Source organism: Gobius niger (assembly GCF_951799975.1).
Source record: "Gobius niger genome assembly, chromosome: 10".
NCBI classification, from domain to species: Eukaryota; Metazoa; Chordata; class Actinopteri; order Gobiiformes; family Gobiidae; genus Gobius; species Gobius niger.
In genome coordinates, this window is record NC_136861.1 from 28,292,311 (window position 1) to 28,309,765 (window position 17,455).

Consider the following 17,455-nt stretch of genomic DNA (forward strand, 5'->3'; position numbering starts at 1 on the left):
TAGCATGAAGCTAACATTAGAATTATGGTTAGCATTCACTATTATTTATGTATTAATGGGCTGCTGAACCACTTTGCTACTCTCAGTATCTCTGTATCTTTTTTTGGTAGAAAATACATGATAAATTCAGTGTTTGTTAAAGCGATGGTGGAGTAATTCTTCTTAGTTTTCCCACTCAACTGTGACCATTTGCAAAGATGCCATCTGTATCTATTGCAAAATGTTAGTTACTTGGGCTTAAACTCCAACCATGAGGCACCGTGCCACCCCATAGTTGTTTCCAGTACAGTTTTTTTGTTAAAATTTATAATGAAAACGCTTCTTTTGACGTCTGCAGTTTACAACTAACTACAACAACCATCAGTCGCCTGTCTGTCCGAGTACATCAAATGTAGTTATAAAATCAAACAATGTCAACAGAACGCCTTTCAGGATGGGGTGCAATTACTCTTTTTCCATCTTCATCACTGCGGCGGGCTTTAATTAAAATAACAAGGATCTGGCGTCCTCTGACAACATCACCCACAGGAGAGGCATAAACTCATTAAGTCCGCACTACTCCCAAAGCCAAATGAAATGAAGCCGCACCGTTTCCAGTTTGGGGGAATCCGGGAAATGAGAAAAGCGCTAGGGTCAACTCTTATTTACGGATAATTGCTTGGGTTCTAACTGCTCTGGGGATATGGGTGGGGAGTGTCCCATACAGGGATTAGAAAGGAAAGTCAACATAACTTTATTTGACTCTTTAGCTATCTGGCCAAGAGTGGAACATGTTTGAAACGTGGTCTAATTGGGATTTCTGTGACAAGTATTGTAATTTTGATAATATTTTTGTGATGTATTCGTGATGTGTTTTCCTAAAAATACTGTATTCATTAGTGCACTACCAGTTGACCGGTTTCATTTGAGGCAGAATCTTGGTTCATGCAAATAAACACAAAACATAACACGTATAACATAAATAAGAAGTGAGTGGCTGAGGACAGACAGTGAGATGTGTGACTGGTGAAGGATGGCACAGTGGAAGTAGAGACACGCAAATGAAAACAAACATGATGCTATAAATGGAGTCACATGAAAATAAGACAATAATGGTAATGGGTGTGTTCTGTAATTTAAGTACCATTTGTAGTTTTATTGTATTCAAGATAAGGGACAGGAGCTTTTAACACTTTTTTGTAATGAACATGTTATGTTAGTCAGGAGATACTGGGGGATAAACACGCAGGCAAAATACTTTCTCAAAAGCATACATGCCTTTCAGTCATGTGACTTTTATTGTTATGGTGGCCATTTTGAATACCGAAGTTATGCAGCACTACAACATGTAACAATATCTCTGCTCAGTACATAACAGAAAGACAACTGATTGACTTACTTACTTGTAATCACTGCTCAAGAAGACAACAGTAAAAACACGGCCCCAGAGACGCACATTTATGTGAAGAAACCAGCATGAGTCAGTGTTAGCATGCTACCGGTTAGCATAAGGCTGGGCGATATATCGATATTTAAGATATATCGATGAGATATGGAATTAGACCATATGGTGTATATCGGGATATTTCAAATTCAGATAAGCTATTACGTTAACAAAAAGAGTTTCTTATTCTGATTTTATTTTGTTATCTCCTTATATGTAAATGCTGCCTATTTTATATTCTAGGCTATTTTTATTTAAGATGCTTTTTTTTTATTTAAATGTGCAGCTTTTGGAGCTCAGTGTTTATGTTTACATTTTATAGTGAGTTTTCAATAAAACTACTCGTATTTGGTTTTGACTTTGACTTAACATTTCGTTTCACAACTCTCCCATCGCGGAAAAAATATTGGGATATATATCGTATATCGATATTCAACCAAAATATATCGGGATATGACTTTTTGTCCATATCGCCCAGCCCTAGGTTAGCATTTAGTTTCAACTGCTCATCTCTGACCTCTCTAAGAGAAAGCCCTGAACCACACTCCAAACATCTAGCCTTGGATACAACATGTGAAAGAGGTCAGATTCATAGATGTGAGCCACACATGCGTTTATCGTGTTGAAGCATTGACAGTTGATTGATGACAGTTGCTAACCGGTAGCATGCTAGCGTCTTGAGCAGCTTAAACACTGACTCAGACTGAGACTCTGTTGACATGACAAACTGTAAAAATCACAGAGAAAGGTTTTCTGTTTCCTCTTTGATGTGTTAATTTAGTCTGAGGAGTGAAGTAGATCTTTAGTAAATCCTGCTGTAGCTCGACAGACAGAGCAGCTACGTCTGTGCCGGTTTCTTCACATAAACGTGCGCTCTCTGGGGCTGTGCTTTTACTGTTATCTTCTTCAGCAATGATTACAAGTACATAAAAATGCCACTGTCAAGCAGTTGTCTTTCATTTTCATCCTGCGTAGAGATATTGTTACATGTTGTAGTACTGCATAATGCTACTTCGTAATTAAAAACGGCCACCGGAACTATGTGTAATGTCATTGGAAACACATGTATTGATCGACCCACTAGTTCTTTTTTTTGGCCCATTTTTATTGAACCAGCCATTACACCCTGTACTGAAAGCGGGTGGAGAGAGCAGACTGTCCGAGCCGGGACACAAACCCATGACAGTGAGGTGAAAAGGGAGTATTAAGCTTTGTACATGTAGGCATAGCAAAGGCCATACCGCCTCTTAGCAACAGATCGAGAGGAGAGGAAAGCATTTCCTGAATATGTAGGACCTTTGTGGGAGCTGTCGCCGCATTGCTAAGTATAGCCACTGGCAAGAAGATGCATAAATTACTCAAAGATGCGCTAGCATCTCCAAACGCAACTCCAGGTATGTTACAAAGATAACTTTGTAACAGTAAAAAGCTCTAACAAGTAGTTTTTTTTCATAATACTCCCCCTTTAATACGTGCCTTGACTTTGACAAAACAGTTAACATATACATTTCTGAATTTTGCTTGCAAACAAAATATTTACAGTTGAGAAAACACTGTTTGAGAACCCTAACTGGTGTGTAAAATTAAAGACACACATTAAAAATAAATCATTATCAGCTATAAAAAATGTGAAACTAACTAAATTAAATATGATATGTAAATCTACATGTTACATATGGCCCCTGTAGGCATGCTCCATCCAAAGCATCCTTGACAGATGGTCGAGGACTTTCACTGCTAAAACTTTTATGCAAGCCCTCAAAAACTACCTGCTACCTGCGTGTAGGTTGTACACACAGCCCCAACAAGAAGGAGGAAGATTAAGAGACAAAACAACTGAAAACGTAAGCTCACTCGACATGTTGGCACGGCTTCTTTTTGCACCGGATTTAAAAGGAAAAGTTTAAATTGTGCAGAATTGATCCAAGAGGAGCTCCAATCCGCGCAGCTCCCCATGGCCAAACACACACACACACACACACACAAGGAAAATCCCAGTGGGTCGAGACAGCTGCATAAAACGCTCAACTCAGAAAAACTCTTAAGCAGCCCTGTGGCCCGAGGCGCTGTAGGTGCAAGTCTGCATATTGTAGCACGAGATGACATCATTCTGATCAAACTCCTTATTTTGTGTATAATGTAAAAAAAAAAGAAGAAGGAAAATACTAACAAATACAATGTTTTCTATGTAATCTGGATGCATGGACGAACAGTATGAACTCCCGGGAGGTTTATCTTGAACCCGCTCTAACCCCAGCGGAGACGAAGAGAGTGATGTGCGTGATGTTATTGTACGCAAACGACTACTGTAACACGCAGTTGTCGCATCACCAACAACACACAAATAAACGTGTGTTAGGATAACGCAAACACTTACCTGACAAAACACCAGAGAAACAAGAGATAGAAAAATGCCACTCAATGTAGGAAGATGATAAAAGAGACAGAAGGATAGAACGTACAGTATGTCTAAATAAAGTTAATAAATGAGGGAAGGTTGTGTACACGATCAAGTGAAATAGTCATTGCCGGGTCTTTGAAATGGATAGATGCTCACAGCCGCATACATACGGGCTAATAATTAATATATACATTGTGTTCACTTTTTGTTGTCTTCATTTAGTCTTTAGAGTGGAAGCAGAATCAGCCTAACTCACAGGGCACAGACTTTGTTTATTGTGCATAATGTGCCAGGTGCTCTGAGGCTTGGCATCCTTTGATTTTTGGGGATAAAAGATCTGAGAATGTTTTTGGCTAACTTCCTGTTGGCCTGCGGAGGATAAATACTACTTCCTGTCCACATTTTAGCTAACTCAACTTAAATAAAATAATATAAAAAGGAAAACTTAAAAAAAAAAGGTCAAGGCTGAGTGTTTCATGAAAATTTGTTCAGATGGTGGTGCTATTTTATAATTTGTTAGCATCAAATTAGTGTTAGCCTTTAGCTTCAATGCTAAAACACTTCGTTATAAACAGCCCCCTCTGGTGAAGTATTTACATCCTGAGAAAAAAGTTTGATCAAACAGCTGCATGTTTTCTGCTAAATACTGTTAAATATTAATTCCAATGAGACACAGCTAACTCTCCATATGAATAAATGAAGACAGGAAACAGTTGTTATCCTAGGAAGTTAGCATCATGTTGCTATGTTACATTCCGTGCACACACCGCACTGTGTTTAATGGGAGTGTCAGCTAAAATATCCTGCAAAGAAAAGGCAATAACCAATCCACATGACTTGAATATTCCCGGGCGTGTGGAGTGTTTTTCTGTGGGTGATTGTTGTTTTGTCGGTGCTCGTTTCTCCGTGACTTACGGCTTTGGGTTTGAACGGCGGCTGCACCTCCTTGTTCTCCAGTTTCTCCCAGTCCATGTAGCGGAAGAAGCTGTGCTCTCGGATGTCGCGCTCCCCCTCCGGACTGCAGCCCAGGCGCTTCGCTGGGTGCTTGGTCATCAGCTGGACATGGGCGAGAGATACAAGCATTTAATTTTTAGTCTAAACACTACTTTTTTCATCAAATTGATCCTCAAGTGAACATATTACTTGATAACTACAGACACTACTTGTCAAATAATACTCAAATAAAACTAAAAGTTACTCAAGTTGTCACTCAGTATTTGCTGTAGAAAATAACTTTGCAACCGAGCACATTTTCTCCAGTTACCCAAATCTAAAAGCAAATCTAAAAGACCTACAGAACTGAAGATTTTCCTCACGTTCTCATCACCTTGTTGCGTTTTTGTTTCTTTTTGGGGTCTTTTTCATTACTTTTAAATCGACTGCTTTGCTGTGTTTTGGTCACACTTGTCTGTTTTGTTTCCGTTGCTGCCCTTTTAGCTTTTAGATTTGAATAAAGTTGAACCGGAGAATGTGCTCGGCTACGGTGGGGGTTAAGGTTAAGGCTTTTAAAATCAAGAAAACATAAGGATAAATTTACTTTTAACATTGGAGCATTTTTATATATATCACATATTTTTTTTCAAATGTAGTGCTGTAAAGAGTGGAAAGATCTCGATACAGATACTACTGAAGTAAACTAAAGCCCCTCAAAAGCTTTACTTAAAGCCACACCGCGTAGAATTTCACCCAATAAATCAAATTTAAATTTAAGCATTTATTTGATGACATCATTGAAAAATACATCATAAATGTACAAACAAACATGTGCTTTTGCTGTGAGCGGCTCAGCTCTCCTGAGACATGACTGAAACTTTACCACGAGTGGGTGCGTCTCCAGCTCATCTCCATGGAGATGTGACTAAAGTCAGCAGGATTTGAGATTTGAACAGGTTAGGATCTCATCCAAATCCATTCTTTGATTACTCACTGCAGAAATAGCATTTTCTTTATCGAGCTGGTCATTAGGAGCATGTTTTGTATTGATGGCAACAGTGTCGTCCAAAATGTTACGCAGAGTTCCTTTAAGTACAGTAAATCTACTTTGTTATGGGTAAATACAGTATATTAGTTGAGCCTCCCTCACTGCAGGACAAATGCAGTGATTAGTCGTATATCATTTCCATATAATCTGTAGACAACAGTTTTTCTGTCTGATCCATTCTCTAAAGTATAACCGCTGCCGTGGCCCAAATTCCCTCCTGCATTCATTAAAGTTTCATCTCATTTGTGCCTGTCTCTTCCCCTTACCCTTCCCTCGCTTGACTCCTCGTATCAGGATTTTTATCACATTCACCTCTTTCTTTAAGCGCACATTTATGCCACTATCCATCATCATATGCTTTCCCCTGGAGGCGGGGGAGAAAGTCACCGAGCGGGCCCACGGTGAACGGGCCCTGCTCCCGTTTGTTGTGGCCGCAGTTTGTCCGGGGGCGCAATTACAAGCAGCGTTTATGATGTCTTGTCCGCGGAAAGCGTGCGAACGGCGTCATGGCGGGTGACGTCATTGTTTGTGTGTGTAGGTGGGGCGCGCCTCCCCCAGGAGCAAGCAGTCACAACTCATTACGCTATTACGGCTAAAATAACATTTGCAACGGGTCGCTTAACCTTACACGGCGTCTGCGGCCGAGTGCACCCGCAAACGCTGTTGTTGTCACTTGGATTAGGCTTTCATGAAGAAATTGATATTTTAAATACAGATTTTGTATTTCAATTTCAATGAAAATCGCAATACTTGTGAGAAACATTGCAATTTTTAACTCTGTCAGCCTCAGAGGCCACCCCCACCCTCAAACAAATCTCTTCCCACTTTATGCATTTACTGTGAAATACATGTAACAAATGTAAAAACAATTTATAGGTACAAAGGCAGCCATTTCTTCATTTTGCTTTCCCTTTCCCTTGCATCACACCGACTTTTCGTTGGTGTGATGCATTTTGTTATATTTTCCCGTGTGTAACGGGACACACACACAGTTTTAGGAAGCCCCTTTTAGAAACATACTGGTGTTCCCTGCATTATCTTCGTGTGGTCAGCTACCTCCTCAATCTGATCTGACTCTGAGTCCGTCTCCTTGAGTATTCATTTGGGGTCTGCTCTGGGGCAAGATGGGACGTGCATGCTTTGGTTCTTCCTGTATTTCTGAGGGAGGATTCGCGCTCTTCCCCTGTCCAGACAAAACTCATCTAAATGGATCTTTTTCCTCACGTTGTCACTTTTTTATACATTTTCTTTCATTGCTCTTTTCCTGCTTTGTTGTCACTTTTCTGCTTCTCTTTTGTTTTGTTTTTATTGCATTTTCATCTGAGTTTTCGTCTAATTTTTCTCGCTACTTTGACACTTGTTTTCAAGAAGCTTTTAGATTTGGATAAAGCCAAACTGGAGAAAATGTGCCCTCGCCTCTGGAACGACCTGCCGGAGGAGCTTGGTCATCTGTACCCAGCCTCATGTACTTGATTTTGATTCTGAGTGTGAGTGTAAAGTAAAGGGTAGGGGTGTAGGTGTGTGTATGTGTATTGTGATAACTGTATATATTGGGAGGGTTTGACGGGCGATAATGTTTATAATGTCTTTTTAAATGTCAAGCCCTTTGCGATGCACCTGTGTATGAAAAGCGCTCTATAAATAAAGATTGATTGATTGATTCATTACTCACACTATGTTTTAAAACACTTTTCTCTCTCAGATTGCTGCTTTACTTGTGTTAAAACAATGACTCACATCAATCACTGGCATCATCCCACCAAACTGAGTCATAATTAGGAAACCACAAAAACATTTGCACTTTAAGATCTACAACTGTGGAAAAGGAAACTCAAACGACTCCTTTTCGCGCAACAGCTAAACCGTGTCTTTCTCGCGACTCGCCGCATTAAAAGGACCTACTGCGCCTCGCCGACTTGCTGCCCCTGTAAGTGCAAGCGTACAAATGAGTTTTCACTGTAGCGCCATGTGAAAAAGGGAAGTTGACACGCCGCCTCACACTCGACGCAGGGACACGCGCCTACTGTATGTGTAAGTATTGTATGCTCTATTGGCGCCTATGAAATATGGATGGCAGTCGGCGAGGAGGCAGGGGAGTGGAAACGTCTCCGATCACTCCATTTTCTTTTACACACAGGAGCCGGGGCGAGCGCGCGTACGCACACGGCGCGCAACATGCATTTTTATGAGCCGCGCACAAGTTAATGCAAGTCAAGTGATGTTGCACTGGGAGGAATTACAATGTAAAAAAAAAAAGAAATCGCAATTAGAGAGTTTCCCAGAATCGTGCCCCCTTAATATAGAGTTCTCTTCTCGCTCGTAACATGGGGACAGTCCTCGTCTTCCGCATTTCCAACCACCGAAGATCTAAACCCACTTGGGGTGAGATTTGCGGGCAAAGCCGATGAGCGCATAATGGGTTAATGCGATAATTACATTTTATTTCCCGCGTATTTATAGCGTGATTATAGTGTGCAGTCATTGTATAAGCAGTCTAAGAGGGCTTTATGTACTCTATATGTCACAGCTAGGTTAACCAAGCCAGTGCCAGCAGGGAGCGGGGAGAGAGAGCTGTGGGGGTGGATGCGCGCGGGCTTTCATGCTCCACTGAAGACTCACTGTTGTAGAACTACAAGCCAGTAATCATCACTAATACATAACGCAGCCCCGTGCGGCTGGAAGCTGCGGGAACATACAGTGTTTGTCATCAATTTGTCCAAGAAGCTCCTCAGTTCTGTAGGAATGTTTCAGTACAATAGAGGTGACCGTATTAGGCTCAATGTTTTACTTTATGGATCGTTATTAAAGATAATATGAGGTACAGGCACATTTTGACAACTGGACACATAATAAAACACCGCAATCTAGAAATATGTGTGATTTAAGTCCATGGGTTAAGTTATTTTTTACACTTAAATTAAGAGAAATCTCATCGCACTCAAAATTAGACAGAGTGTGAGTAGATTTGACAGGGTTATCTCAGAGGGCGATCCACGCACCCATCTTCAGTCCTGCCTGAGGGGGGAGACTGCAGAGTCTTGATCTGGGCCAGGTCCAGAATGGCTTCATCCGCCTGGCTGTCAGTAAGGTGAACTTTCCCCTTCCCTCTGCTCAAAGGAAGAAGGTCCTACTGTACAAATGTGCTAAGAAGAACAGAGCCCACCTACAGATTTTGTGTTGTTTTATTAGCTCAATCCAAACACAGTATAGATAATTTGGATGTTTAACAATCTTTGTTGCTCAGTGACTTTTCAGTTAGAGAAAGGGTTTGTCTTTGCCATTTTGTTTAGGTTGATGCACATTAATTAAATACACATTATTTTTTTTAAATCCAATCGAATCGTGAAGCAAGTTTTTTATAAAATAATCGCAGATTTTTTTGGGGAAAAAATCGCCCAGCTCTGAATTAAGTCTATAATTTTTGTTATTGGCTTTTATCTGAGTTAGATCAGCCGATAGCCGATATTGTAAAATACCCAAATACCTCTAGTTATATCTGCACAACATGGGAATAGATCATTTTGTCTGCAAAGGACTTTACAATTGCTAAATAACTGCTAGGTTTGAAATTAAACAATTGCAACCATTAAAACAGCCAGGGGTTCTTTGCTCATTGCGCATTTTCGTCACTCGCATAGCATTTTCTTATCTACATGTTACGGTCTCCCACAAAAGGTAATGACACATTTGGATTATAGAGTCATCTTGGTGCTCCATGTGGATATGTCAATATTTGTGAATGGATACACGCGTGAAAGACGAGGATCCAACCTGTCTCCACCAGGATCGCAAACTTCATATAGGAGTCATTTTGTTACTTTAAATAGCGAAACACTCCTGCAGCTGCAATAGTTTACAAATGTTTGTCTCTTTAATGTCGTTTCACTCCGTGGGCTCGTCTTGCTTTTGCATCCGTATTAAAACATAACGTTGTGGTTGTAATTATGATCAGAATTCGATAATCCTCGATACACAAATGCCCATTGTAAAGCGTACGTACATGATTTGATGAGAGGAGCCAAGCCAGGACAGACTTAGCCTATTACGGCAGCGCAAAGTGAGACAGATAAGGGATATAGCGTAATGAAAAATGCCACGCCGCGGTGTAACAATGATGGCAGATGAGCAGGAGATGGGACGGGGTCCAATAGCGAAGAGTGAACAATGTTGTTTCACTCCAAATAAATGTTCCTTCACAATGGATTTAATTATGCATGGGATTCCTGCCTGCTCAGCTCAATCTTTAACAGTTTAATACGTACTGGAGAAAAGCTATGAGACAGAGACATGCCGTGGATACAGGGAGCATTCAGACCCCTCTACACTAAGAAAATGAATACTAAGAGTTCAAATAATGACGGAAACTTATCAGCAACATTGAAACTAAATGTTAAAGGTGACATGCTATGCTAAACTGACTTCTGTGAGCTTTTGAGCTGGTTATGGTGGTGTCTAATGTCCCGCCCCTCACCCTGGGTACCCAGGAAGAGCACAGACCTGCTCTCGCTGCTCACTCGAGTAAACAAACTTGCTCAGAGCGGCTGGAATACACTCCGCTAACTTTTTCCGCTGTAGTTGTTCAATTTTTTATTTCTGGATTATTAAAATGTCTCCACGAGGAAAATGTTTGTTTGGATGTCAAGGAGAAGTTCAGTTTTAACGTATCCAAGTGATGGCGCGAGGCGAGATTTAGGAAGTCAGAGTTTGTCTGTGGTGACCGTCCTTTGAACCAAAATGCTCTTATTTGTGCACAGCATTTAACAGATGAATGCTTCACAAACACGGACTTATTGGACATCAGAAAAACATGCAGTTTGTGTCTGTGTAGGCTCTCACTCGTACAGGAATTGTCCATCTACAAAGACGGTTTTTGAGTAATCACTCTTTAGTTCAAGTGTTGGATGTTTCGCCTCTCATCCAAAAGGCTTTGTCATCGATACAAAATACGCAGTTTGTGTCAAACCTGGCACAGTCCCAAGATTTAAGACACTGCTGCTCCTCAACCTAAAACAGTGAGTGAAAACTACAGCGAAATGGCTACAAGCTCCAGTAACTACTTCTTATGACATAATTACGCTAGGCCTGACTGTGACACTAACGGTTACACAAAACCATCCTCATGTGGGCTTTTTGTCGTAAACAGGACAGTGCTTTATTCACCATGATATGTTTTCTTCATGTTCAAAGGACATAGTTTAGAAGAGACATTTCAGCCTTGACACAGTGTTTTGGTGACGACTATTGTGACTTTTGCTTAAGGGCAGGTCTGAATCAGCCCCACGGGCCTTTTGACCGGAAATAAATTACTTGTTTTTATTTTTGAAGTTGTTTTTGCAATGTATGCAGTGTAATGTGTGTGATAGATTATCTCAAAATGCCAGAGAAAAAGCATGATATGTCCCCCCTTAACTTCCCAGTGGCAGTGCCTTTCATCGTATTTTTTCAAATATTTTGTTTTTGTTTCAATCAAAAAAAGTGCCAGATTTGCCTCCGTTGTGTCTCATCAGACATGAATGGAATTTACCGCAGACCTTCAAAAACCGCTATGCTACGCTCGAGAACAATGGATCGGGCCTGCAGTGTTTGAACACTTGTAGTTTGGCATTTCTCACATTATTCAAAAAACGTCCTTACTTTTTTGATATTGTACTGTAGGGTGATCAGTGTAGATATTTTGGGGGATTTTAGTATGACAGAAGCGATTACAGGAGGTCTGAACCCAGCGGATGGCACTCACCCCTTTACAGATGGCCACAGCCTCCTTGGACATGGACTTGGGGTAGGACACGTGGTGCTCCATGATAGACTGGAACAGCTCGTCTTCGTCCTCGCCGTCAAACGGAGGCTGAGCAGAAGAGTCATAAGGTTTTCAGATAGAAAGATATATACAGAATAAACCTCAATACAACAATGTCCACAGTGCTAACTTACAGCCACAATAGACAAATTCCACCCACTAAAAGAGAAAACCTCCCTAAAATGGGACATGCAATTGATCAAAACCAACCTGTCCCGCCAGCATCTCGTATAGTAACACTCCAAAGGCCCACCAGTCCACTGATTTACCGTAGGGTTGGTAGGCGATGATCTAAATATCAGAGAAGACATGATATGAATTGAGCCTCTCTCTCTCTGAGCAGACACATACTTACATTGGCCTCCTGGACTGACCTCTGGGGCGATGTAGTCCGGTGTCCCACAGAACGTTTTGGTGGTGATTCCATCATTCATGTTCTCTTTGCACATACCGAAGTCTGCTATTTTAATGTGGCCCTCGCAGTCCAGCATCACATTGTCCAGCTTCAAGTCTCTGCAAGTGGGTTAAAAGAGGTAAAAAGACGGTTCGAGAACGGGATTAAATTGAAATATCTGTTAGTTGGGGACGAGGATCAATCACTAATATTAAAAAGGACATGAGCTTAAATCCTTAATATCTAGTTCTTATCTTGACTTATTTAACCAGGTCTTTACTTAACTTAAGAGTTGCACTGAAATGAGTCTGAAACTGGAGGAAGGCTTGGCAGGTACAGGGAAAACATGCAAACTCCAAACAGAACGGTCCCTCACGGTTTGGGAGTTGAACTCAGGACTATCTGGCTGTGAAGCAGGAGTGCTAACCACTATGCCAGGGGTAGGCAGGCTTGGAGGCCCACACTCACCTACAATATTAGTATCGTATGTCATCTTTTTAAAGAAAGTGACAACATTTCCGTCATTTCTGGGTGCGTTAGCCATCTTAACTGCTGCACTTTGCGAACAACACCTCATAAACAGACCTTAAGCCAAAGCTAAAGTAATCCCATTTTCAGTATAAATACTTGTTTTATCATTCAAAAAACGACTACAGACTGATCTTAATATGTAAATGGTAAATGGTCTCAACTTATATAGCGCTTTTCCACCTACATTAGGCACTCAAAGCGCTTTACAGCAAGGATCCACTCACCCATTCATACTCCCATTCATACACCAATGCACGCAGACACTGGGGGCAATGTGGGTGAAGTGTCTTGCCCAAGGACACAACGACAGTGTGCACTTTCAAGAGATGGGATTCAAACCCCCGACCTTCCGATCTCCCGCTCTACCATCTGCGCCACCGTCGCCCCTATTTACCATTTACCATCTTAATATGTCTCAAGACTACGGGTCTGACAATATATTGATTTTGAGATATATCGCGATATTTGCGGGACGATACAATGGCGATACTTTTCATTCCAATATCGATACTATGATGACATCATATTAATGAGCAGTGTTATGTATATTAATGAGGTGGCAATGCTCCACTGTTTTCACAGTCAATAGACGCCAATAAAGATCAAGAATTCAGTCAGAACAGCAGGGGGCAGTACTAATTTTAAGCACCAAACACTGTCACACATGTACGTATATCACTATTAATGATAGTTTTATAATTATAAATAAGATAAATTTGGAACAGGACTGTGTGTTTTGTTCATTTAAATGTAAATGAAGTGATGTCACTGACAGATCATTTCTAGTGTGCAAGACAGGGATAATTTATTCACAAATAAATCGAATGAAAACAAATGTAAGTGATGAATAATATGCAGAATGTTGGAAAAAAGCTGAAGTATCGCATGTTTCTTTAAAAAATCGTGATCATAGGTTATTTTTGTACAATATGTCGATTATTGCAGTATCGTAAGGTTATCGTTATCGTGAGCCATGTATATCGCGTATCGAATCGTGAGGTACCCAGAGGAAGACGATACATGGATTTGCATAGGAAGACGCTGACAATACCTAGCCAATAGCCAATCTCAATTTCCTCTCCCCTTTTCTGGTTTGTTTCCGAGACCTTATCCAAACATTCATATTGGAAAGAGAAAGACAAATAACTTTAACTATGATTTTCTTTACACACACATAGCACAGTCCACAAGAGTTACCCCCTCACAGTCCCCTGCATAGCGTACCTGTAGATGATGCCCTTTGTATGCAGGAAGAACAGACCAATGGCAATCTCTGCGGCGTAGAACCTGCACGTACACACAGAGGAGAGAGAGAGCACATTCATTAGAGTGGGGCGCAGGTAAAGGACGAGGGGGAAAGCGGCGAATCATTTGCGTGCGTGTGTGGGGCCTATTCCTGGGTCTGGTACTGAGGAAAGGTCAATGCTGTCTTTTTGAGGCCAGGGAGCAGCTGATAAGATCAACAGCATGAGCGCGGGCCGGACACGCTGACCGCTTCTGTGCAATTATGTGGCTGTAAACAAACAATGTGCTAAGAGCGGCCATTTTGAGGGAGGTGAGTCATTCTCAGAGCGGCGGGGCTGTAAAACAGGCTCTGTGCAGGGAATGTAGCGTAGTAACATGGTGCTAGCTTCCTAGAGTAACGATTGTTTGCTGTCGGCGTTTTATTCCTATGGTGAGTTAGCCTTGTCTTGAAATAAATAATATGAGCAATAAGCGGCAGAAAACATGCAGCTGTGGATAACTATTTACAACATATTAAAAACTCAGGATGTAAATATTCCTGTGTTTTTGTGGTGCTGTTTTAGCCTTGAAGCTAAAGGCTAACGTTAAAGGGATATTTCAGATTTTTGACATAGGGCCTCATTTCCTAGTTATCCACAGTGTTGTTGATTTCTGGAGATATATATATTCATGCAGTCCTTATATTTGAAGAGTTTAGTGGTGCTAGGCCAGTGCTAGGCTAGCGCATGTCTATGGTAACTAGTAGCCTGCATTAAAAGCCTCTTCAAAATCATCGGTAGTCCTCCAAACGTTGCCATACCTGATTTGTAGAAAGCTCCTTTGTGAATTCTACGTGTAGCAATGCCGGCCGCAGGTAAACAAACTACTGTAGATCCGGTAACCTAACAGATCACGCCGCCGCTGCGTAGCTTACAACCAGGAAGCTGATGCTGCTCAAATATAAGTTCTTTTAAATGCAAAATGGTTGTATTTCAAAAGTTATTCAGTCAACACAGACATTTATATGGGTAGCCTGGTGTTATACGTGATTTGCCTCAGGAGCACTGTGGGTCAGACTGTTTTTAATGCAGGCTTCTAGCTACCATAGACATGCGCTAGCCTAGCATTAGCCTAGCACCACAAAACTCTTCAAATATAAGGACTGCATATATCTAAAAGAATAAATAAATACAAAATCTCCAGAAATTAACAACACCCTTGTTTTGTAAATGTTATTTTATTTTTCATTCACAAAAAATATGGACAGGAAGTACCCTACACTGGCAACAGGAAGTTAGCCAAAAACACAGAACTTACTGCAATCAAAATCGCCCCAATGATCCCAATTAGCAAAACGCTAAAGGTGCAATTGTTCAGGTAAAATAAAATCTTCTCAGGAAAGAGTCTCCATGAAAACAACAATCACGACCTACACTGGATTTTTCAGTGGAGCCGGGTCGTATTGCAAATGATAAGCATCTGAAATATCAAATCACCGCCATTCTGTTCAAACTTTTTTACCCTGTGCAGTCCCTAAATAAACTGAAATACTTTGCTGAAATATGGCAGCGATATTTTTAAAAAACCATGCTGCTCCACCGAGTGCGTTGACTCTGTGATCAGAAAGAAGCAGCAGGGAGCCAGTGGCACAGCAGAAAGAATACACCAGTACAAAGACATTGCTATTCCTTGCACAAAACCCTCTGGTCTGGGAAAGAAAATAATAATTAAACAGAGCAGAACAAGCTGATGGCGTGAGATAAAAGAGTTCCTCGCTGGTTGGACTTGGCCTTCAGCCGTCTAAAGCACCTGCCACGGGCTGCAAAGCTCCATTTCCCACAAAAGCCGACTCGCGCCTTCCCCGACAGCCCGCTTGTCAAACACGTCAGCGCGGGATCGCCTTGACACCAGTGATCTCGCCAGCCACCCTAATTATACTATGAACTTTCGCGAGGGATTCCGCTGCGCCGTGGAAAAACTCTCAGAAGCAGATGCATTTACTTTCAAGTACTCCGCTGCAGCACGGTTCACTGAGGGGAACAACATATTTCCGCCCCGAGCTATGCCCCAGTAGCACCGATCACATCTCTCAGCGCGGCCAGTCAGAGCGCTGACGGCTTATTCGCAATAATACAAAACACAGAACATCTGCCGTGTGTGGGGCGCCGAGATTTGGCGACAGTCGGGCAAGCAGGCTATCTGAAATACTGTAACTCACTAGCCCTCTCTTAAATTAGTGCATGAATCGTTTTTTGCACTTACTACAGAATGAGAACAACAGCAAAGTCACAGTATGCAGAGTGGATTTTATGGCTTCTCTACATTTCTGACACCTACTGTAGCCTATATCGGGGTCTGTTTTGGAATAAAAACAGCAGCGATCTCTGTTATCTTTCCTTGACAGTAAGTATCCAATATATCCAATATACCATACTCCAATGTAATATTTTAACAAGACATTTTTGGGGGGTTTTCTCTATATTTTATACTATACTTACCTAAATGTTTGCAGATTCAGCATGTGCATTCACAAGTGCACACATAGAAAAAACATCTCTAGCTGATTTACAGTATGTGAGAAGTTTCACCAAGAAAGTAAAAAGCGTGACCCATCAAGCTTATGTAGAAAGCCTTTGGGGAGCAACTTGGAATTACACCATAACAATTTAAAATGCTTAAAGTGCATATGACACATTAGACACAATAATATTGAAGATTTTGGAAAAACTTTCACTTCCTTTTTGGACACTGACAGGAAGTGACGTAGTTAGAGGCAAACAATTCGTGCCAACCATGTTATGTCAATTGGAAATTAGTCAAACTGCGATGGTAAAAAATAAGATTTCTGCCCAACATTTCTTCATTAATTTGCTATTTCAATGACATGAAATGATAATTATTACTTGCAACTGACATTATCCATCTAAATAAGCCATATTTTAAAAAGCATTAAACCCTGTCATATGCACTTTAACTGTTAAAAAGTTGACCTGAGTTTAGTTTCATTGATGCTTGTGTAATCTCGGATCACTGGTATGACCTCAGCATTGTGGGTTCGAGTCCTGGCTCTGATCATTTGCTGGATGTCTCTCGCCGATCTTCACCCTTTTCCCGCCCATGCTGCCCTATCCAATAACGCCTCCAGGCCAAGGGTAAGCTGCTGCCCCTTGTTTGGTGTATTCCGTGTGCATGGGTGTGTACTCACACTGCGTGCGGCTCTTTGAACTTGCCGACCTGCTGGATCTGGTACATGAGGTCTCCCCCGTTTATGTACTCCATGACAAAATACAGACGGTCCTGGGGACACACAAGCAGAGGTCAGACGGGACGCACGGAATAAGCGAGTGAGAGGTCAGTGTTGCAGAAGAAACAAATGGCCGTCTCTGGAATAGATGAAGACTGATGGAGGGAAAAGAGGCCTCATTAGAGAAGGGCGGGAAAAAAAATGAAGGGATAGAGGTGAAAACCAGAGGAGCAGAGGCGACGTGACAGAGAGGCCAATCAGTCCGCAACCCCGCGCAGACAGTGCCGCCAATTCAAACAGCCAATTCCTCTCCATTATCTACAGAAATTGCCAATAAGGTACAGTATGCGGCGCGGAGTGGAGGAGGCTTTGGTGTTTGTGTTGTTCGCTGGGCGCTTTAAGCCGTCTGCAGTGCATGTGCTGAGCCGCCTGCACGGCCCGATAAGTCTGAAGAACAGTC

At 41.6% G+C, this 17,455-nt stretch overlaps 1 protein-coding gene across 2 annotated transcripts in view; it reads right to left on the reverse strand.

The window, feature by feature from the left end:
- Positions 1-17,455, reverse strand: part of prkcbb (protein kinase C, beta b) — a 117,054-nt gene that overhangs the window by 16,851 nt on the left and 82,748 nt on the right. For both annotated transcript variants that reach the window (XM_079564013.1, XM_079564012.1), the window contains exons 11-16: positions 16,957-17,048; positions 13,752-13,814; positions 11,977-12,115; positions 11,813-11,893; positions 11,543-11,650; positions 4,740-4,880 (exon numbers count right to left, since the gene is read on the reverse strand). In XM_079564013.1, the coding sequence (XP_079420139.1) occupies positions 4,740-4,880; positions 11,543-11,650; positions 11,813-11,893; positions 11,977-12,115; positions 13,752-13,814; positions 16,957-17,048 (624 nt within the window). The remainder of the gene's footprint in view (positions 1-4,739; positions 4,881-11,542; positions 11,651-11,812; positions 11,894-11,976; positions 12,116-13,751; positions 13,815-16,956; positions 17,049-17,455) is intronic.